Here is a 22,963-nt window from a genome sequence, read left to right as displayed (position 1 = left end):
AGTCAATTAAGATTGGAGTCGAGTGCACCCGGACGAGCGGGGTTCGAACTCACACATGATTATACGGTCAATGTAATTTGACTGCTCAAATAGCACAGCTGCAGTATATATACGATTATGCACATCATTCATACTAAACGGATATTAATTTTTGATTCAGCCATGCTGGATCTATGTGATCACTCAGGATTTTGAGATTAGGCAGAATTCAAAGTTGAAGACATTTCATATTTGAAATTATTTATGTGTTTTTATGACTTGCAGAAACTTTATACACCATTTTAATAATCTACTGCCAACTTTTGACATGTTATTTGCCCTTAAATTAAGAAAAGATTGGTCAAACAGCTACTTTATTTTAGATATACACTTGCATAAAGTTCCTTTTTAAATCAAAATTTACATTAAATTACTTTTTATGAATTAATGTGAAAAAGTAATCTATCAAATTTAAGCAGTTGATAAGAATTATGAAAACCTTTTATCAGAACCTTATGCTTGTGTAAGTTATTGAATAAAATTTGGTACAAGATGTGTATTGATATCAAAGTTGATTCCCAAACTTATTTTAAATGCTATTATTCCAATTCTTTCCTTAGGCAGGTAATAGTACTGATACAATACAGTATGATAGACAACCGTCATTATTTAAAAACAATTTCACTCAAAGGTATGAGTATCAATTGGAATCAAATTCACTCCAATACAAACTTAATTGTCGTTGTTCCACTACTAAATTGTCTATTCTACTTACTAGTACACCTGGTACAATCAAAAACCTGATAATAAATTGTTCAAATAAGGCCTTTGAAAATAGTGGAATTAATTACTTTTGGAGTGTCAAAAACTCGTTGGAAGTACTTGATAAATTGCATGCATATATCTGCCCTTGAATTTTTACTTGATAACATTTTTGTTCCCTTTGGAGATTCCGTATATCGTCAAGTTATCGGAATTCCAATGGGGACTAACTGTGCACCACTTATTGCGGACCTGTTTTTGTATTGTTATGAGTTACAATTTATGACTAAAATCAGCAAAGACCCATCGAAACAACATCTGATACAAAAATTTAACAATACTTTTAGATATTTGGATAATATATTGGCTCTCAATAATGACGACTTCAGTATGTATACTAAAGAAATTTATCCTGTTGAACTTACTTTAGATAAAGCTAATACTAACAATGACCACTGTCCTTTCCTCAATCTTGATATCTATATAATTAACGGGAAGCTTAATACAAAAATTTATGATAAAAGAGATGATTTTTCATTTCCTTTCGTTAATTATCCATTTTTAGATGGTGACGTTCCCTTGTCACCATCTTATGGTGTTTATATATCTCAACTTGTACGATTCGCTCGTGTATGTAGCAACGTATTAGATTTTAGCGAGAGAAATTTATGTATTACTGAAAAATTATTACACCAGGGTTTTCGATATCATAAACTAGTCAAAACATTTACTAAATTTTATCATCGGTATAAGGACATCATTCGTAAATATAACTCAACATGCAGAGCAGACATCTTATACGTTCGGGTATTTCACATCCAATCTTTTATGGTAATATTCTTTACAAAGCACAAAAATGTCAGTATTCAACTCAAAAGCTAACAAAACCTTTAAACAGACTTATTAAGAAGGGATATAGTTACGATACTGTTGTCAGTTCATTAAAGATTGCATATTTTGGCTTTAATATTGATTCACTTATAGGGTCTTTGCATCGGAATTAAACACATTTATTCTAAAACCAGTTGTTTGCATGACACGGGTTATGTTCTTCTCATATATTTTATGACGATATAATACTAAACCCCTAACAGGAGGGATTGTGCCTGATATTCATATGATGAAGACATAATCTTTCAATCAGTTTAATTGAGGTCTGGAGCTGGCATATCAGTAACTGCTAGTAGTCTGTTGTTATTTATGTATTATTGTCATTTTGTTTATTTTCTTTTGTTTCCTATTCTTACATCGGACTCGGACTTCTCTTATACTGAGTTTCACTGTGCGTACTGTTGTGCATTTGTTTTTTCTACATTGGCTAGAGGTATAGGGGGAGGGTTGAGATCTCAAAAACCATGTTTAACCCCGCCGCATTTTTGCGCCTGTCCCAAGTCAGGAGCCTCTGGCCTTTGTTAGTCTTGTATCATTTTTAATTTTAGTTTCCTGTGTATAATTTGGAGTTTAGTATGACGTCCATTATCACTGAACTAGTATACATATTTGTTTAGGGGCCAGCTGAAGGACGCCTCCGGGTGCGGGAGTTTCTCGCTGCATTGAAGACCCATTGGTGGCCTTCGGCCGTTGTCTGCTCTATGGTCCGGTTGCTGTCTCTTTTGACACATTCCCCATTTCCATTCTCAATTTTATTAATTGACCACAGTTAACACCTATAATTACTTTTGATCTACACTACATAAAATAATTCTGTAAATTATGTCTCACAGATGAATGATTAAAAAGATTCATTTTGTGCAAAGAAACGACAAAAAACAAAATATGTACAAAAAATGCAAGTAGGGTCTATTTTTCTTGTTAAATAGTGTTTTACTCATCTGATATAAGTTAATAAGTTACAATTATCATTAACATGCTTGAAACCATAATGCATTTTCTGCATTCAAATTTATTTGTTTATTCCGCATTTTATTGTATTTATTTCATTTAACACTGTAAGGTATTTGTACATGTATATTTGAATACAGGATTTTTTTTCTCAATGAAGAATGAACACCGTCCAATTAATTTTTTGATTTTTGGTGTTGAAAAAGTGCATTTTTTATGCCACCTTCTGGAAATTATTAAGTCAAACTTCAATAAAAAATAAACTAGACCTTCCTTTGAAGATTTCTACTTCCAATCATGTTAAAATTATTTATTTGAAAAAAAGAAGATATTAATAATCAGTGCCTCTTCTAAGAAATACCAAAAGAATTTGTATCAATATTGAGAAGTTTCCATCATTGGGCAATTGAATAAATTTTTTTATTAATATTATGGAAACGAAATAAAATTATTCATCTTTAGGGTCATATAATTTTATCTAAAATCAATCAACGATCATAATATGAGTCATAAAAATGCATAGAAATACTCCAGAAGGCAACCATTTACAAATAAATTTAGGGAGACAAGCTTATTATAACATTATGGGCCAAAATCACCTACCAAGAGTTATGATGGTTGTCTCTAAAGGTCTTACAGGAACTTGTATAAAGAAAAAAAAAAATTGAAAATGAGACCAAAAAAATGACGGACTACCCGTAGCTAAAAAAAATGGCTGGATCACAGCACCGACGATGCTTTGATTCTCAAACACAAACACCGAGAAAGTTAGTAACTACAGATTTGTAAGTGTAAATAGACAACAGGTAATTAAATTGTTGACTAGATTTTCCTTCTGCTTTTTGATAAAATTTATAACGGTCTCAGTTTCTTTAAAATGAATAGATCTAATAAAAAGAAATAGGTTCAAGAATTATCACGTACATTTTCAAACAATTCTATTTTTAATTGTGAGGTTTTGATCCGTACATTTCTATCCGTTTACCAAAGGTTAACTTTTTGACATTTGGGCACCCTCCGACGTCCCTCTGGCCAGATATTCAACTGTTTTTCATTCATTTTCCAGACAAATTTTTAAATTATGATAGTGTGACATCATATTTACTGAAATTTGCTATCAAAAAGATGTTTCTAAAGAATATTGGTAAAAACCAATCAAGCCTAGGGTACGGCAACGTGCTCGTGTTTACAGATTTACAGTACGGCAACTTGCTAGTTTTAAAAAATGTATATGCCGACCTTTTCAAGAAATAGTGCTATAAGTTCAAACCTAGTTATGCATTATTAGATGTATTTCTTATATATCCGAGTTTACATCAGATATAAGATGCAATGTAATGTAGTCAATTTTAATACATTGAACAAATGAAAAAATTAGTTTATCTTTTCTCCAAGTCATAAAATTTTGATATTATTAAGCGTTTACAATTTGAATACGATACATACAACAGCGGATACATGATGACTTTCTTTTACACTTTTGCTGTGTCTTTGACAGGCTACTCGTATGGTTATAATGAATGATGTCATTAACAATCAAATTCAAATGATATTTTACATATACATTTTATGTAAACTAGTCTATTTGAACCTTGTGAGAAAATATTTGTATACACACTTAAGAATCACAGGCACTTGTCTTTTTTTCAGACAAGTGCCTGTGTTAAGAATGACTCGCCTTACACTTTGATTATGCCATGTATCATCGTAATGTTTACTTTGAAAAATGTCCTTTCCCTATATGCTCTCTTTAAACAGGTATTATGTTTGTCAAACAAGGACCAGGTCACAGAATATAGTTTTAGATTTATAACACAGTTTACATGAGTTACTAGTTCAATATCTTTTTCTTTAACAAAAAAAACCCCGGTTTGTTCTTATGTTGTGCTGTTCACTGTCCCAGGTGAGGGGAGATTTGAGCGCTCACAAGCATGTTCATCCGCGCCACATTCTATATGTGCCTGTCCCTAGTCCGGAGTCTGTAATTTAGTAGTTATTGTAGGTTGCTGTGTGTCATATTTGTTTTTCGTTTATCGTTTTGTCATAAATCAGACCATTGTTATTTTCGTGCACGAGGTTTTTTTTTCATTGATCATTTATTTGCTTGTTTTTTCCACCTTTTTGTACACATTTGTTTCCGGCATTTTGTGCTGCAGAATATTCATTTTCATCCTGTCTTGTGCAAAGTTATTTATTTTCAGTTTTTACCCGGCCAAGTTATTTATCATTCATAATCCTCCTTCCTCCTTTCAGAAAATCAAATTGCAATCTCATAAGTTTCAAAACAGAGAAGGTTGCTGCTGTAAATGTTAATGCTATTGCAAGTCTTACTTGTATTGAATTATATAATTTTATTTGACACACTATCAAAGTCTTATTCTTGGTAAAGTACCACAAATAGAGATGTCGGGCGAATATACCACACTCCCCCACAACCAACTCATTTTAATTTAGACCAAACAAAAAGACTTGAAAATGAAAAAAGTTGTAATTTTCCATCTTGAAAATAAAAAAGTTTTCTTTTTTTTTCTTTTATCTGTGACAATTTGTATTTGGTTACCATACATATATAGTCTGTCGTAATAGTAGTTTGGATGTTTAAAGTCCTACATAGGAACTAAATATTCTAAGTCGGCGATCCCTTTGCGGAATTATTTTTATTGAATTATATTTTATGCACTGATGGTCCATTCTTTTCTTTTAAGGGGCATGATTTTTCTTTCGTGACAAACATTTTTCCTCGACTTAAACAAAAAACAAGCTATTTCAATAACATACAGCAACTAGAAAATTATTACGAACGCAATGAGAAATCATTTCCCCCCAAATTTTCAATGCAAAAAAGTATTTTGTTCACTTAACTTCTAAACAAGGAATTATTTAAACTATATATTCAAGAAAAATTTTAAATTAAACAATATATAAAAAAAAACTACAAAAGATGAATGGTCGGTAACTTTTGAAAATTCGCCCTTACAACAAATAAGATAACAGTTGTTAGTTGTATAGAGACATATGAATAAATTTAGGATGATTAGGTTAAAGTAACAATTTTTATTCTTTTAAAACACAACATCCAATAAGGGTACGATGATATCTGAATGAAATTAACGGCACATATTGTATGATATTTTTTGCTATGTAGTTTATTTCGCATATTTATAAGCTGGTAACGCGTTGATATGTACACCATATCACCCTTGTTATTATCTATATAGTTATTAATATCATCTTTACATTTCAGTATATCGCAAGACGCCGTACAGAAAACAAGTTGTTATTTTGCAATTCGCCGTACAACGCCCTGCGATTCGCCGTACAGTAAAACATAACTGATTTGGTCAATATTCTTTAGAAAACATCTTTTTGACAGCGAGTTTCAGTAATTATGAAGTCACATTATCATAATCTAACAATTTGTCTGGAAAAAAAATGAAAAACAGTTGAATATATGGCTAGTGGGACGTCGGAGGGCGATCGACATCGAAATTTGCTGGTACCCAGTGCACAGTTTTAGAGGATAATACAAAATCTTGTCTTTGTTTGCTATTTGTTGACATAAAAAATTAAAGCACTATCTATCAGAAAATCGTTTCAAAAGCGGTAACCTCATCAAAACGGTAGAAATGGTTTAAATTAAAGGATTTCTTACCTTGTTTATTTTTTTCTCTTTTTCTCCGCTTCGTTGGTACCCAATTTCCGGTGGAGATGATACACAGTGACTGTGCCATATCGGGAAAATATGCATTTTTCGACTGATATTAATCATTTGCTTGAAAATGAGTACATTGATCCCTCTTTTTTTAAAAATGACATTTTGTTTGATTATGTATTAAGATTGTTTGTACCAGTTTTTATGAAAAAGTCACCGATGATTTTTTTTTTAAATTAGATAAATATACAGCAAAAAATGCCGTTTTTTTTTTCTAAAATCATGAAACTTTGATAAAATTTAATTGTTTCCAAAGAATTGTTATACAAATTCCAACTGTTTTTACAAAAATCCGCTTGTGTTTATCTTTTGAAACAAAAAAGTTAGGTATGTCTATCCAAAGGATAGAAATGTCCAAAAAAAACCGAAATTTTGAGTAAATGTCTAAAATTTCGACCCCATTTATCTCGTAAAGTAGCACATGAAAGTATATTTTTTATAACATATTTGAAATGACTAGGTGAAAAATCACCGTGGGATCAAAAGTGTATCGTATGCCCTTAAGGTAAATCGGGTTTCTTTTTCTGAGCATCTGTTCTGGGAATGTTTTAAAAATACTCATTTGATTTTAAAATATTTTACCAAATATCATTCAATATACAATAGAAACATCTAATACTTGTATTTTAAAGATTAAACTATCAAAAAATTAAGTGTAGTTAATTGTATTTAAAATTTTCAGAAAAAAATTCTTTTAAAATCAATGGCAGATAATTATACTGAATTTGATAGGACAATTTGTGTGTTTTTGATTTTTCAAGAAAATAAGGTCCGTGGTCCCTTATTTCTATTTGGTATTTCTGAAGTATTTACGAAAAGCAATTCTCTCATTCAGTTTTGACCAATTCTATCGTTTAATGTTTCCAAAATAAGGAAAAATTAAGTTTCCCCTTTTTAACCAATATAAAATAACTGTGATTTCGTTAATTTCAGTGTATTTTAACGAAAAAACAAGGTCCGTGACCCCATGTTTTTATATTGGAATTTGAAAGCATATTGACCCAGAAGTCTTTTACAGAAGTTTAAGAAAAATCTATCGTCGACACCCCAGCTACCTCAAGAAAATAAAAATAAAAGAAGAATGTGTCCATGGGACACAGACGCCCCCGCTTGTAAATATGCAAGGTCAATGTACTAATTCATACCTATTGCCGTTTTATTTTCATTGAAACTTAATGACATTTGTTTCTGTATGTTGTCATTTAAGATTGCTTGGGTGCTCTAATTGTTCAATAACAAACAGTAATGGGGTAACTCGAAAACAGAGCAATTTACGCCACCCAAATTTAAACTTGATCTGTGTTTGGTGGCAATAACCATTGTATATAAGTTTCCGAACATTTGGTTGTGGCAAAGTAAAGTTAGAGTGCGGAAACAGCCAATACACTATTTTCCATTTATAAAGGGCCATTTCTCAAGAACGGAGAAAGTGACGCCACCCAAATTCGAACTTGGTCTGTGTTTGGTGGTAATAAGCATTGTATATAAGTTTCCGAACATTTGGTTGTGGCAAAGTAAAGTTAGAGTGCAGAAACCACAAATTTACAAAATTTTCCATTTATAAAGGGACATGACTCAAGAACGGTCAAAGTGACTCCACCCTTATTCGAACTTGATCTGTGTTTGGTGATAATTAGCATTATGTATAAGTTTCATAACATTTGGTTGAGGCAAAATAAAGTAAGAGAACAGAAACCAATTTCGGGATGTACGGACGGACAAGAGTGAACCTTAATAAACAAGATGTGTCGGAACGACACGAATGGCCCCACTCGCAAAAAAAGCTTGAAGCCATTTTTAGGAGTGGAAATTAGAGAATGAAAGTCCGTATAACTGTTATTTTTACGAAATTTTTATAGGTCCAAAGCCCGTTATTTCGGCACAAATCAGCGAAGCGGAACCAAACGTAAATTAGATTTGTGACTCATCATAGAAGACTCACATACTAAAAATCAGCTCAATATGTGAAGGCGTTTAGAAAAAAGTCCGTATAACTTAGTTGAGGAATGACGGAATGACGGATAAGGGTGACACTACATTTAATCCTTTTACTTCAGGGTTTAAACGAAATAGAAAAAAAAGTTCGTATAACTGTTATTTTCACGAAATTTTTAAAACCCAAAGCCCATCATTTCGGCAAAAATCAGCGGAGCGGATCCAAACGTAAACTCGATCTGTTACTCATCATAGTAGACTCACATACTAAAAATCAGCTCAATATGTGAAGGCGTTTAGAAAAAAGTCCGTATAACTGTTAGTTGAGGAATGACGGATAAGGGTAACACTACATTTAATCCTTTAACTACAGGGTTTAAACGAAATAGAAAAAAAGTCCGTATAACTGTTATTTTCACGAAATTTTCAAGACCCAAAGCCCATAATTTCGGCAAAAATCAGCGGAGCGGATCCAAACGTAAACTCGATCTGTTACTCATCATAGTAGACTCACATACTAAAAATCAGCTCAATATGTGAAGGCGTTTAGAAAAAAGTCCGTATAACTGTAAGTTGAGGAATGACGGAATGACGGATAAGGGTAACACTACATTTAATCCTTTTACTACAGGGTTTAAACGAAATGGGGGTCAGTGTAGGAACGTAGTGCGAATCTATCGTGTCAATCATCGCATGACTATATGTGTTCATTCTTGCAACAGACGGGGCTATATTTGTACTTTAATGAATGATATATATGAAAGCTTCTGATTTCTAAAGGTAAACCAGGTATAAATTTATTTCAAGAAATAGGTGTGCATTAAAGTCAATCGGAAAATATGTCACTTTACTTTTTCAATGCAATTTTTTTTTTTTAGATTATTTTTAGATTTTATTTCCAACAATCCAGGCACACAAGTGTGCAACATAAGCAGACACAAAACATGATATTATACAATATACAAAAAGCAATATAATTTATAATGAACAGTGTATATAGTAAAAACATGGGGATAGAGAGAACACAGGAGTCCAGGTTTAAAACAGTGGACTATTTTTTTGATAAACAGAGACAAGTTTGTAAATAACTCTGTATGACATAGCATAAGCATACCACACATTTTAGCTTAACATGGATTATTTAAATAATATTGTGGAATAAATCTTTTTCGGAGGTCCACTATCGTGTCAATTTGACAAATAAAAAGATAGTGGAACTCGTCTCCAACTAAACCAACTGCGCATTTTTCACATATTCGATTATTTTTGAGAATATTTCTCCAACGACCAGTTTCAATCGTAAGTTTGAGATTTGATAATCTCAATTTAGTGATATATGTCCTTTGATGCGAGTTAAGTCGTAATAAATATGGTTCTATAATAAATTCTGTTTTGAATGACAGGTTGAGACGACCCCTAGAAGTGTTTGCCAATTCTGCATTCCACTTCTGAATAAACTGATCACGTAGTATCTGTTTTACATATAACTTTAGCCATTTAGTGCTTACATGTAACTGGTCTGAGAAAATAAAAATGAGTCCAATTTCGTCATAAGTAGACTTGATAAAATATATCCACTTATTTCCATGCGTATCGTCCGAAAACAATTTAAATAGTTAAGTAGCAAATTTGGACGATAGTTTGTTGGAGGATAAAAGACTATTCCAGTATGTTAATATTCTACATTTTATATTAATTGTCAAAGGAATACGACCCAATTCTCCATACACTAAATAATTTGGTGTGGTGGTTCGTACTTTTAGTGTTCTCTTTAAAATTTGTAAATGTACCTTTTCAATATTATCATTTTTCTCAAAACCAATAACGTCACAAGATTAAAGCAAAATAGGTGAGACAAGTGTGTCAAATATCTTCAACTGTAAATCTATAGAAATATTTATATTTCTTATCTTGTAATATACAGAATATAATGCCTGTTGTGCTTACTAACCCAATTTCCTATATATATTAATGCAATAGACGCTTTATGGAAACAGATAATACTCTTTTTCATGCAATTTTTTTTTTACATATAACTGTGGTTAGCAAGGATGCACTGAGTAGACTGTGGGAAGAAGCATAGGGTCTATGGTGGGGGCAGTATTGTGTCCAGATTGAAAGAAATTAATTAAATGCAAAATTTTGTTATATCAGTATTATTTTCATTTTTTGCACATTTTTTTCTACTTTCAATTTGACACTCCTGTTTTAGACAAAAAAGCCCTGATGTTGGATTAACTGGGGTTTTAACTATACAAGTAATTAAAACAGAGATTTAGTAAAGTGAAGCATTATTGCTGTCTTTTTGTTGTTGTATCAAACTCCTTCAAAAGCCTTTCCACGGTCTTTTGGGGTATTTTCAGGGGATGTAACCAAACCCTTCTATATAAGGAAAACTTTAACTAAAATACATCATAAAAAATTATGTTAAGTTTCTAGGCTTACTTATAATATTGGTCAATGCGGTCAACGCGAAAAAAGAAATCAATTAATATTTATTGAGCTTATTTTTGTATATCATTCTTTTAAAAACAGTCAATGTATAATTAACGTACAACATTTTAGTCCTAGCACAATGAATCTATTATTAGTTTATTTGTATACAAATACACATTGGCTGCAATATGGGCTAAAGTACAAAGTTTCCTCTATCTTTACAAAATAAGCATTTATGAATCTTTTATTTAAACTAGATCTTGAAAATTGATCAAATTACACAATGAATACAAATAATAGGAAGAAATGAGGGAAAAAGGTATCTTTTAAACATTAGTCATTCAAGTAGAAGACATAAAGTTTAACAAAAATTTCAAACTCTAATGAAAATTCAAAAAGGGGAAGTCCATAAAAACTGACAAAGTCAAACGTTATCAACCAACAGAACAAATGGAAACAACTGTTATATTCCTGACTTTTTCCTTAGACAAGATTGCACACAATGAAATGTCTCGCCTGCGATACTGACAATTGTTTAAGTTGAAAGTCTTATAGAAAAAAGTTTTACTACAAGTATCACATAAAACTTAATATTTTTAAATATCCATGGCAATGAAGTCAAGTTCAGATAAATCCTGTCAGACAGACATGTACACCTTGCAATTATTCAATATACCAAATATAGTTGACCTTTTGCTTATTGTAATTGAAAAACAGACCAAAACATAAAAACTTAACATAGACCAATAAACCATGACATTTAGGTCAAGATCAGATTAGACCTGCCAGACAGACATGTACACCTTACAACAATTCTTTACACAAAATATAGATGACCTACTGCTTATAGTATTAAAACCGACCAAAACACAAAAACTGAACATTGACCAATGAACCATGAACATGAGATCAAGGTCGGATGATACCTACCAGACAGACATGTACACCTCACAACCATTCAATACACCAAATATAGTTGACCTATTGCTTATAGTACTTGAAAAACATATCAAAACACAAAAACTTAACATTGACCAATAAACCATGAAAATGAGGTCAAGGTGAGATAAAACCTGCCAGACTGACATGTACCCCGTACAACCATTCCATACACCACATATATGTGACCTACTGCTTATAATATCTGAGAAACGGACCTCATCATGTAACTTTAACTTTGATCACTGATCCCTTTAATGAGGTCGAGGTCAGGTGAACTCTGTCTGACGGACATATAGACGATGCAAGGAACGGGTTACCTATATACCAAATATAATTATCCTATTACTCATAATAAGGGAGAAATTCGCATGATAAAAAATTATATTTTTTTCAAGCAGTCGCTGAACTATGAAAATGAGGTCAAGGACAATGGACATATGACAGACGGAAACTTCGTAACATAAGGTATCTGCATACAATGTATGAAGCATTCAGGTCTTCTACCCTCTGATATATAAAGCTTTATACATATAGAATACACCGCCGCCGCCGGATAGTAATCCCTATGTCTCGTATACTGCCACACAAAAATGGTGGGTTAAACCTGGTTTTATATTTAGCTTAACCTCCCTAGCTATAAAATAGGTTTAACCCATCATTTTCTTGGGACAATGCCTGTACCAAGTCAACACTATGACAGTTGTTTTCCACTCGTTCCATTGGTTGAAATGGTCGAGCGTTTGATTTGGTCAGGTTTTATTGACTTCCCTTTTTTGAATTTACCTTGATGTTTGTTTTTGTTAATGCTTTCTTGTTTTGTGTGTTCTAATCCATTCTATTCTCACTTCAAACCAACTCGGAACAGGTCGATTTATGTAACAAAAATTCTTCATTGTTTTTTAAACCAAGGTATCGTGCATCTTTAATATGATTGTATGTCTTTTGTTAATTTGTGTCGTTGGGATGCTGTCTCATTGACATATACTCGACATCTCCTTAATTGATATTGTACAGCAATCAAAACCACAATTACACACTGCCCTTTGTTTATTTCTACAACGAACCACTTAAAAAATACGCGATTTGTGTTTATGCATACACCAACGTAAATTTTTGACGTAAAAACCATACACACGAATTATATTTCCGACTTAGTTTACTTAGTAATATGATTCTAGAATATTTAAGAAAATCTTAACGTTAGAGTCTTCTATGTGTCTTCAAAGTTCCATGCGAAAAATGATCTAGTGCTGAGGGCTAATAATATTAACCGTACCAATTTTACTGTACCAGATGCGAATTTCGAAAATTTCATGTATTTCAGTGATGCTCATTGCCAAAATACTTGAAAATTCAAAAGTAATTCAAAATGATTTTATCGAGGTCCTGGGAAACTTTTCGGAAAAAAAATGTTTGAGGTTTTTTTAATCAGACACAGACTTAGCTTTATGCTAAAACAAATCGAATATTTAAGTGTAATTTTTATTGACTATTTGATTATATTCTAGATATATTTAAAACAAATTCCTATAAAATTTTATACAAAAAACTGTATTTAATGAATGGAAATGTGGATATAGACTAAGTGATCATGTACATCCCAACTGAAAGGCCCCTAACAGATTGAGAAACACGATAGATGTAAATGGTATAGCATACGGGGCATATGACATTTGAGCGAAAATAAAAAACTGCTTCGCTGAGCGCAGCTGGATACGCCCGCAAAGGTCCAACCCTGAACAGTTGGGGCAAAAATGGACACAATATTCAAGCTTGATACAGGTCTGAATTTGGATTGTATTAAATATTTGACATATTATAGGTTTCTGAATAAATGTAGTCAAAGAATTTTAAATTGGTTATATGAATTGAATTTATATTCAATTAAAGATTTCTTGCTGTTGTGCAATACACTGTGCTGTTGCGCAATACTTAGTAAATCTGTTGTCAGACTATAAACAATTAAAGTTCAATTAATTCTCAATGTCATATTAGAAATTTATGAAAATGTAAAGGGAGCTTACATCAATAGATATAAACAATTCACCAAAGTTTCATGAGAATTGCTGACAGCACTTTGAGTTATTGTCCGAAAACTGGAAAATCCCCCCTTTTTAATGACTAAAACCCCATAACTTAGAAATGTAAAATGTAAAATTTATAAAATTCTAAACGGAGCTTACATCAATAGATGTTAACAATTCACCAAAGTTTCATAAGAACTGCTGAAAGCATTTTTGATTTTTTGTCCGAAAACTGGAAAATCCCCCTTTTTTTATGAATAAAACCCTGTAACTCGGAAACATAAAATCTAAAATATATAAAATTCGAAAGGGAGCTCATGTCAATAGATATAAACAATTCACCACAATTTCTTGCAAGTTGGTGAAAGCATTCTTGAGTTATTGTCCAAAAACTGGAAAATCCCCCTTTTTTTAATGAATAAAACCCCATAACTCGGAAATGTAAAATCTAAAATTTATAAAAAACGAAAGGGAGCTCATGTCAATATATATAAACAATTCACCAAAGTTTTATGCAAATTGGTTAAAGCTTTTTTGAGTTAATGTCCGACATGTTGACGACGGACGGACAGACGGACGGACGGACAGACGGACAGACGGACAACGGTATACCATAATACGTCCCGTAAACGGGCGTATAAAAATGCACATTGGGTCATTTGAGCGCCAACATTATAGACCATTTTAGCGCCGGAATATTAACCTTGTCTGGATTTTCAAATAGGACGTTTGAGCGAATTTTTCAGTGATACTTTAATATGAATTAAGAAAATATTTTTAAAAAGTAAGAAAAAAGAGTAAGTTTTTAAAATGAATATATTTATTTTATTTTACACCCGAGTAATTCGACCGGTTCTGGCTAGTTAATGGTAGTGTAGTCCTGATTTGATCTCTACTTAACAATCAATTCTACTATAATTCATTGGCTATGCAAATCTTCTTTGTTCTTAATATTGATGCACATCAGAGCCGAACAGACAAGGAGAAGGAACAGAATCTCCTGGACTTGCTTCCACAGTACTGCCAGCAGGAAACAACGAGCGATTTTTATGTCAGAAGCCTAGGATATAAATTTTAAGCAAGAACTGACTTGTAAATAAAAAGTAAAATCACAAAAATACTGAACTCCGAGGAATTGTTAGTATGAGATATTATAAAGCCATTACCAATTTTATACTTTATGACAGTGTTTTGTTTTTTCACAATTAAAAAACGTTTTAAACTTAGTGTGTTATAAACTACGCATTTTATTATCTATATCCTGCTCGAAATCCTAGTTACTTCCCCGTGGTGAGCAGGGGTAACAGATTATATCTGGCGAACGGAAGAGGTAGTCGGCCTTCATCATTCTTAATCTTTTTTCGCTCAAATGTCCTATGCTTATTTTTTTTTCGCTAAAAATTTCCCAAAATTTTGGCGCTCAAATGTCCTGCCATTTCGCTCAATACGGGGTACGCTTATCCAAGCCGGTATGAATTTCATCTTATTTCTAAGTATACTTACTTTTTGAGCTATATATGTTAACAATTCTGTTTCTTGGTGCTGTAGAAACAATATTTAATGCTTTATAATACAGCAAAATATAATATGGCACTGTTATACAACTATTTTTAAAACCCTAATACCAAAATGGTAGTGGAATTATCAGAGTATAATGCAAATAAATATCCGAAGTGGTTTATTAGTTACATAGTGTGTTAGTGACCTAATATGATATATACGGGGTCAGTAAATTCCATATGGGGTGAGAGCGAAGCTCGAACCCCATATGGAATTTACTAACCCCGTTTATATTATATTAGGTCACTAGCACACTATGTAACGAATTTATCTTACCGACTATCTTTCTTTGTTGAATTTAGACTAGAGTTGTCTCATTTGCAATCATACCACATCTTCTTAATTTTATATAAAAGTGTTCAAGTGTTCAATTTTAAGAACCTACTTCCATTGGTCTGCACAAAAAAAACTAATGTCAACAATAACAATTTAATATCAACAACCTTGATATAACAATATCAAACAGAACTTTCAATACATTTAGATAATCAAATAGTCCCAAAATCGCAACTCCATTACTAACCGTGTATTGAAATAAGCCCCGCCTCCCTACTAACCTAATATGGAATATACACGGTCTCCACGCGGACGCTTTTAACCAATCATATTCCTAGAAATGTATAGGAGGTAAGATAATATAAATTATAAGGTAGCATAGGTGTAATTAATAAAGGAGAATCGATGTAGTGTCACTTTTTATTGTCATTTTTTGTTAGTATGAGATATTACAAAGATCATAATGAGATATTTGAAATCATAAAAAATTTAAAAGCTCTGATAAATATACAATAGGGAAAAAAGAATAACATGCAAGCAGCTATGATTTCAAACTTTATTGAATTTCGTATTACATAGTTACCGAAATATGTTATATTTCACGGCTGTCGTTCGGTATATCGAGAAAAGTAACGGTGGTCAAGTATTGCAATCTGATCTTGAATTCATCTGGAATGTTGTTAAATACAATGCAACTTCAAATCTGCGGAAACATCGGTTGTAATTATCAAAAGGTGGAACAAATCAGAAATAACTGAAACGTCTGTTGAAATGCTTATCATTCTTAAATATAGCTGAGCACAAAGGCAACGTAAAAATGCAGTAGTACTTATAAAGAAAACATAAAACGCGACACATAACCATATGACAATTAACAAAGAAAAAAACACGTTATATATATAAAACGTCTGAATAAATTAGTCAACGATCTTTCCCACGACGGCGCTGGATCGTTACGAGTAACGATACATGTACACAATAAATAAATTATATCAACGCCTGAAAAGTGTACAAAACAGCACCAATAACAAAAAAAGAAAACTATAAATGTAATTATTTATAAATATTTCGGATAACAGATATCCTTCATCAGTATGATTATGATCATGGATGTCAAATGAATCATATCAATCTACTTTGATTAAACTATAACAATCTTGAAATTTATACAATAAAACAGTTAAACCGAACATCATAGTTTAGACGCTTGTACAATTCTAAAAGTTTTAAACATGACATAGGTTATATAGCTATTTACAAATATGAAAACCCGTAACCAATTGGTTGTCGTTTTTATAGTATAAATCCGGCCGTTGGTTTTGACTTTTGAATTGATTCAGTTTGTCATACCAGGGCGTTTTAGGTGGCACGGTAGTATTTCCTGGCCCATAGGGATAATGATAGCCTTTTTAGAATTTTCACCACTTTCTAACACTGCCCAAAATTCTACATACACAGTTAACTGAAGTACTTTCCTTATGATATTCAGAAATGAATTTGAATATGTATCATGACCGTTTACTTTTTTTGCTATCTTTAAAAACCTAAGGCCACTAGTGCTTTTATGTCTTTTATCATGCAGTGAATACAAAATTAAAAAAAATTCTCAAAATTTTTTCTCCTGTATGTAAAATTATTTTATATTTTTCTACATCTGATTCATCCCTCAGTTTGGGAAAGTATGTTCAGTTGATACTGTATTTTTTGTCCAATAACACTATTCAGATACATTGACTTAAGTAGGGTACACAGAAGAGCAACCTAAATTCCGGAATGCAAAAACTACCGTGCCACCTTTAGATTACGGTATCATTGTCTATCATAAGAAGTTCCTATCAAAGTAACTCGCCATTGGAATAAGTATACAAAATTCGTTCGCGAGTGACATAGTTTGCCAATTTTATTTGTTGTTATATGAAGTTGAATGTAGTAAAAACTTCAAGAATGAAATAAAGAACCTAATCTAATGACATTGAGCTATCGTAGCCCTATTCCCTAACAAAAGTAAAGAGGAATAGATCATGTCAAGTCTTCAATGACATCAATTTTATAATGAAAATTACCATATAATTACAAAAGATTGGAAAACTTTGAAGAAGGTTTAAAAAAACAAAATAAGTGGTTCCTAATCTTTCACGATCATTTTGAAATATCATCAAAAAGCGGTACTTAATATTTCACGATAGAATATAAAATTTATATAAATTTTCAACTTTTTACAAATATTGAGAATAAGCAACTGCAAAACGATTGTAAGAGTCTATGCAAAAGTATTTTAGAACGTAACTGCTAAGAGAAAAGAAATTCTGGTATATATGTTATCACAAAAAAATCTATGTTTCTTACACTTGATCTGCCATTGAAATGTTGAAACGTTATCTGCCTTATCGCTAGTTTTATTTTAAAATAGTGAATGATTAAACAATTTTATTATTTCCAATATTTGTTCTTATAATCCATTAAATTGGATTGAATACTGACCCTGCATGTGTCTTCTCGATCAAATTTAATTCACGGTACAATACAAGATCTTGAAATCGCGACCAGATAGCAATTATAATTGACCACCGTTAATAATTCCTTCACGGTCGACTTTCTGGATATTCATACAAAATATATATATATTAAGATCCATTTTGTACTGGTGATCAATTTATTTGGCAATCGCCAATGGCAGTCAGCAGGGTTTAAGAACATCCGTTGTTCGACCTGTTAGTCAAATGCGTTTTGTTAAAATATACTTTTTCACTATTTTGGTCTTTTGGAAAATGTTGTTTGTGCTGTATTTAGACCCCTCTACCAAGAAATTTGTTTTACATGCACACGTATAAAAATTGCGGTTTTTATCCAACGCAATCATAGGTTTGAACGTCGTTTTCAATTTAGACTTGTTTATATTTTTTCGTTTGGGCTTGTATTATATTTTCCTTCGGGTTTATATGATCCGTTCATCCTATTTCGACTCTTTAAAATTCAAGAGTCTATCCTAAATTGTGGTAAATTTTATGGCCTTCCAAATACTGTTTCGATCCCTAACATCACTGAAGAGACATTAATTGTCGAAATCCGGATATGGTGTACTAATTTTTGCACCTTTTGTTTGCGGTATACCATCTTTTCTGCAAGTTTATTGTTTTCTGTTTGGTATTAGATTATTAATTTTTAAAGATCCATTTTGTTACATCTTGTGATCCGTTTATTTGGCAATCGCCAATGGCAGTCAGCAGGGTTTAAGAACATCAGTTGTTCGACCTGTTAGTCAAATGCGTTTTTTGTTAAAATATACTTTTTCACTTTTTGGGTCCTTTGGGAAATGTTGTTTGTGCTGTATTTAAGACCCCTCTACCAAGAAATTTGTTTTGCATGCTCACGTATAAAAATTGTGGTTTTTATCCAACGCAATCATAGGTTTGAACGTCGTTTTCAATTTAGACTTGTTTTTATTTTTTCGTTTGGGCTTGTATTATATTTATCTTCGGGTTTATATGATCCGTTCATCCTATTTCGACTCTTTAAAATTCAAGAGTCTATCCTAAATTGAGGTAAATTTTATGGCCTTCCAAATACTGTTTTGATCCCTAACATCACTGAAGAGACATTAATTGTCGAAATCCGGATATGGTGTACTAATTTTTGCACCTTTTGTTTGCGGTATACCATCTTTTCCGCAAGTTTATTGTTTTCTGTTTGGTATTAGATTATTAATTTTTAAAGATCCATTTTGTTACATCTTGTGATCCGTTTATTTGGCAATCGCCAATGGCAGTCAGCAGGGTTTAAGAACATCAGTTGTTCGACCTGTTAGTCAAATGCGTTTTTTGTTAAAATATACTTTTTCACTTTTTGGGTCCTTTGGGAAATGTTGTTTGTGCTGTATTTAAGACCCCTCTACCAAGAAATTTTTTTTGCATGCTCACGTATAAAAATTGCGGTTTTTATCCAACGCAATCATAGGTTTGAACGTCGTTTTCAATTTAGACTTGTTTATATATATATATATATATATATATATATACAATTCTCTAATTCTTTGGCAATTTAACCCTTTCTGCACCTATTGTATAAAAAAATTTAATCAACGTGTGGTTGACGATGATCTCAGAAGATGATTGGCTGAGTTTCAGGGTCATTACCTTTATCAGCTCACTGAATCGAAATGTGCTATAGATGTTAACCCGAATAATTCGGTCGTTATATTCCGCTGATCTATCATTACTCCCTCGCAAGTAGGAGAGATCGATTACGGGGAGGGACTGAATTATTCTGGTTATATAGGTGTTAGAGAAATTGACAACTTTGTGGAATGTGAGAGGCACTCGAAGGGGATTTTCGTTAACTTTATAAAAATGAAAATGTATTTGATAATCATTAGAGAAACATATTCTTACATAGTTACTCGTGGATCATCGGATTTATCCAATCTCGATAGTTAAATTATCTATTTTAAAGTCCTCGCCGAGATAAATCCAATAATCCACTGGTACCAATGTAAGAATCAATAAGTGCATATGAAATTTCCATTCCAGGATATGATTTTGTACGAAACTTCATGGTGAAAGTGGCAGAAGTTTAGCCGTAAAAGGAGACTATGGGAATTTTGTATTGTCTATATTTACAGAAGTGCAACATCTAAGAGAAATTTTATCCGACAGTATTTCACCAACAACTGTGGTACCTTAGCAAGCTGCATTTTGACCCTGCTTTCCAAATTATGTTCCATCTTGTTTTTCCTTGTTCAAGTTAGTGTGGTCATCCTGTCGGTAGCTAAACTGCGCATATTTCTTACTGTGTGTTTTTATATGGCGGCCTAGATAGGCAGAGGGCATTGGGGGGAGTGGCGCCCACGTAAAACTGATTTTACCCCTATCATACATGTATCTGTATCCCGTAAGGTTATCTTTATTATGTGTTGTTCTTGGTTTTCTTTGTTGGATAGTTTTCTTCGAGGAGTCGGGTTGTTTGTTGTTGGTTTATTCTGTTTAATTGTCAAATACTTTTATGAATTTTTGTAAAAAAGTATGTTTTACCGCACGAAAGTTGTTCCTGAAATATTTTTTTAACTAATTGTCGCCTAATTTTTTTTTTGGAAAATCACTTGAAACTGCGAAAAAATATGACGACGTCTCCCGCCCATTTCAACATGAAATGTACTGTGTACACTAGGCGGCAATTCTGACAAAAAAAAACAACTATTTGTTAACTGTTTCATTTGAAAACTATAAAACTTTTATATAAAAAAAAACTAGTAACAACGGGAAATTTAGCGTCCTTGACCATTAACGGTTATCTCGAATGAAACTGTATCAACTCCCCCTTTAACTTATTTATACATACCTAGTATTTGACAAGTTCCAATACAATTCACAAACTGCAATTAACAAGAATATATTAATATATATTTGCAAACAATTCTAAATTGAAAACAACGTTCAAACCTATGATTGCGTTGGATAAAAACCGCAATTTTTATACGTGTGCATGCAAAACAAATTTCTTGGTAGAGGGGTCTAAATACAGCACAAACAACATTTTCCAAAAGACCAAAAAAGGAAAAAAGTATATTTTAACAAAACGCATTTGACTAGCAGGTCGAACAACGGATGTTCTTAAACCCTGCTGACTGCCATTGGCGATTGCCAAATAAACGGATCACCAGATGTAACAAAATGGATCTTAACTATTAATTTAATACCAAACAGAAAACAATAAACTTGCGTAAAAGATGGTATACCGCAAACAAAAGGTGCAAAAATTATATTTATATATATAAATTGTCTAGATATAAGTCAACGATCTTTCTTACGAGGGCGTTGGATCGTTATGAAAAACGATAATGTACACAATAAATAAATTATATAATAATTATATAAAAAGGAAAACGTAAATACAAGTACCAATTATATTTTGGATAACAGATATCATTCATCCGTACGATGTAAAATCAATATCATCTATTCTGATTTTACTAAAACAATCTAGAACGTAATACAAATTAAAAACCGAACCACTCTTTATAATTCTTAAATTTCAAAGTTCACGCATAATGATGAGTTAAAATATTGCATCGGACTTGATATTGCATTCTATACTTTCTCCTTAAAGTCTGGTTCATATCCTTAAAGTTTCGTACGTATTGGAGAGGTTCCTAGAAAATCGATATTTGCACAAAAGTAAACAAGAGATAAACAAGATGAAGGAATGGACATTGCATCCTTACTGTAAGCATTAGAGGTGCAGGAATTGGACGAAGTATCTTCAATAGTGCTGAAATACTAGGTAATATATCATAAAAGGGTTATTTCACTGACATTGAGAAATATTAATGCAATAACAATACCTCAATATAGGATCTATGGCAAACGAGACGATTTTTAAATTTTAAATTTTCCTCACCTTAGCAAGTTCATCGGAAAGTACCAAGACATAATAGATACTTATTCAGTGTCTATGAGTTATAGATTCTAGGTTATTTACTAAATACAGTTTTCCCTTTCTTTGTCTTTGTACTTTTATTTTCCTTTTGGTGGGATGACTCTTGACGAGGCTAGGTATTGGTGTAACAACATAACAGAAAGTAGTACATGTTTAAAACATAGTTCCTACGCAAAATATGAAGAATATTTAAAAACGTTGGTATCAAATGAAAGCTGAATGACTGGTCATTATAGTAAAACATTTTTTGACTAATAATAATGAATGATAACAAAAATTGCTTGACATTTAAAAAGGAGAGTTCATTTTGCCGGTATCTCAGATTTTGGTACTTCCTAAGTTCCTAGAAATTGTACATAACTAAAGGTGTGCTATTTTTTTCAACACAATGCAAGTTAAGGTAGACTAAGTGCTGTCATTTTATTCGAACAAAAAAAGCACGTTTATGGAATAAAACAAATATTGTGTAGCCCCATCGCTTTCTATGCTAAATTCTGCAATTGAAAGTAATCTAATCTATTTTGATTTAATTTCAAATAAAGTGAAATTATTTCATGTCAAAACTATACCTTGTTCTTATGTTGTACTGTTACACCACTGTTCCAGGTTAGGGGGAGGGTTTGCACCTTCAAACTAGTTCAAACCCGTCACATTCGGTATGTGCTTGTCCCAAGTCAGGAGCCTGTAATTCAGTGGTTGTTGTTTGTTGTTGTGTAAGATATTTTTTTTTCGTTCATTATTTTGTACATAAATTAGGCCGTTAGTTTTCTCGTTTGAATTGTTTTACATTTGTCATTTCGGGGCCATTTATAGCTGACTATGCGGTATGGGCTTTGCTCATTGTTGAAGGCCGTACGGTGACCTATAGTTGTTACTTTTCGTGTCATTTGGCCTCTTGTGGAGAGTTGTCTCATTGGCAATCATACCACACCTTCTTATTTTTATACTTAGCCTGACTTGTGCTGAAAATTCAACATAGTTTTTACATTTACAATTTTGCATATTAGAGCGCACTGGTTCCAGTAGTACAAAAACAGGTACTTCTAATCTGAGCAACTGTGGA

The 22,963-nt window shown here is 32.2% G+C and overlaps 1 protein-coding gene and 1 long non-coding RNA gene across 2 annotated transcripts in view; one reads left to right on the top strand and one right to left on the bottom strand.

Annotated features, from left to right (window-relative positions):
* The window catches only part of LOC127698929 (uncharacterized), a 500,671-nt gene that overhangs the window by 348,360 nt on the left and 129,348 nt on the right, over positions 1 to 22,963 (bottom strand). Inside the window, exons 3-4 of the mRNA XM_052202662.1 lie at positions 20,803 to 20,836; positions 15,136 to 15,174 (exon numbers count right to left, since the gene is read on the bottom strand). Coding sequence (XP_052058622.1) covers positions 15,136 to 15,174; positions 20,803 to 20,836 — 73 coding nt within the window. The remainder of the gene's footprint in view (positions 1 to 15,135; positions 15,175 to 20,802; positions 20,837 to 22,963) is intronic.
* The window catches only part of LOC127699036 (uncharacterized), a 316,114-nt gene continuing 306,445 nt past the window's right edge, over positions 13,295 to 22,963 (top strand). The window contains exon 1 of the long non-coding RNA XR_007981033.1: positions 13,295 to 13,390. This is a non-coding gene — a long non-coding RNA (uncharacterized LOC127699036). The remainder of the gene's footprint in view (positions 13,391 to 22,963) is intronic.

This window comes from Mytilus californianus, unplaced genomic scaffold (assembly GCF_021869535.1).
Source record: "Mytilus californianus isolate M0D057914Y unplaced genomic scaffold, xbMytCali1.0.p SCAF_4, whole genome shotgun sequence".
In the NCBI taxonomy this organism is placed as follows: Eukaryota; Metazoa; Mollusca; class Bivalvia; order Mytilida; family Mytilidae; genus Mytilus; species Mytilus californianus.
This window is presented reverse-complemented; position numbering and strand designations above follow the sequence as displayed.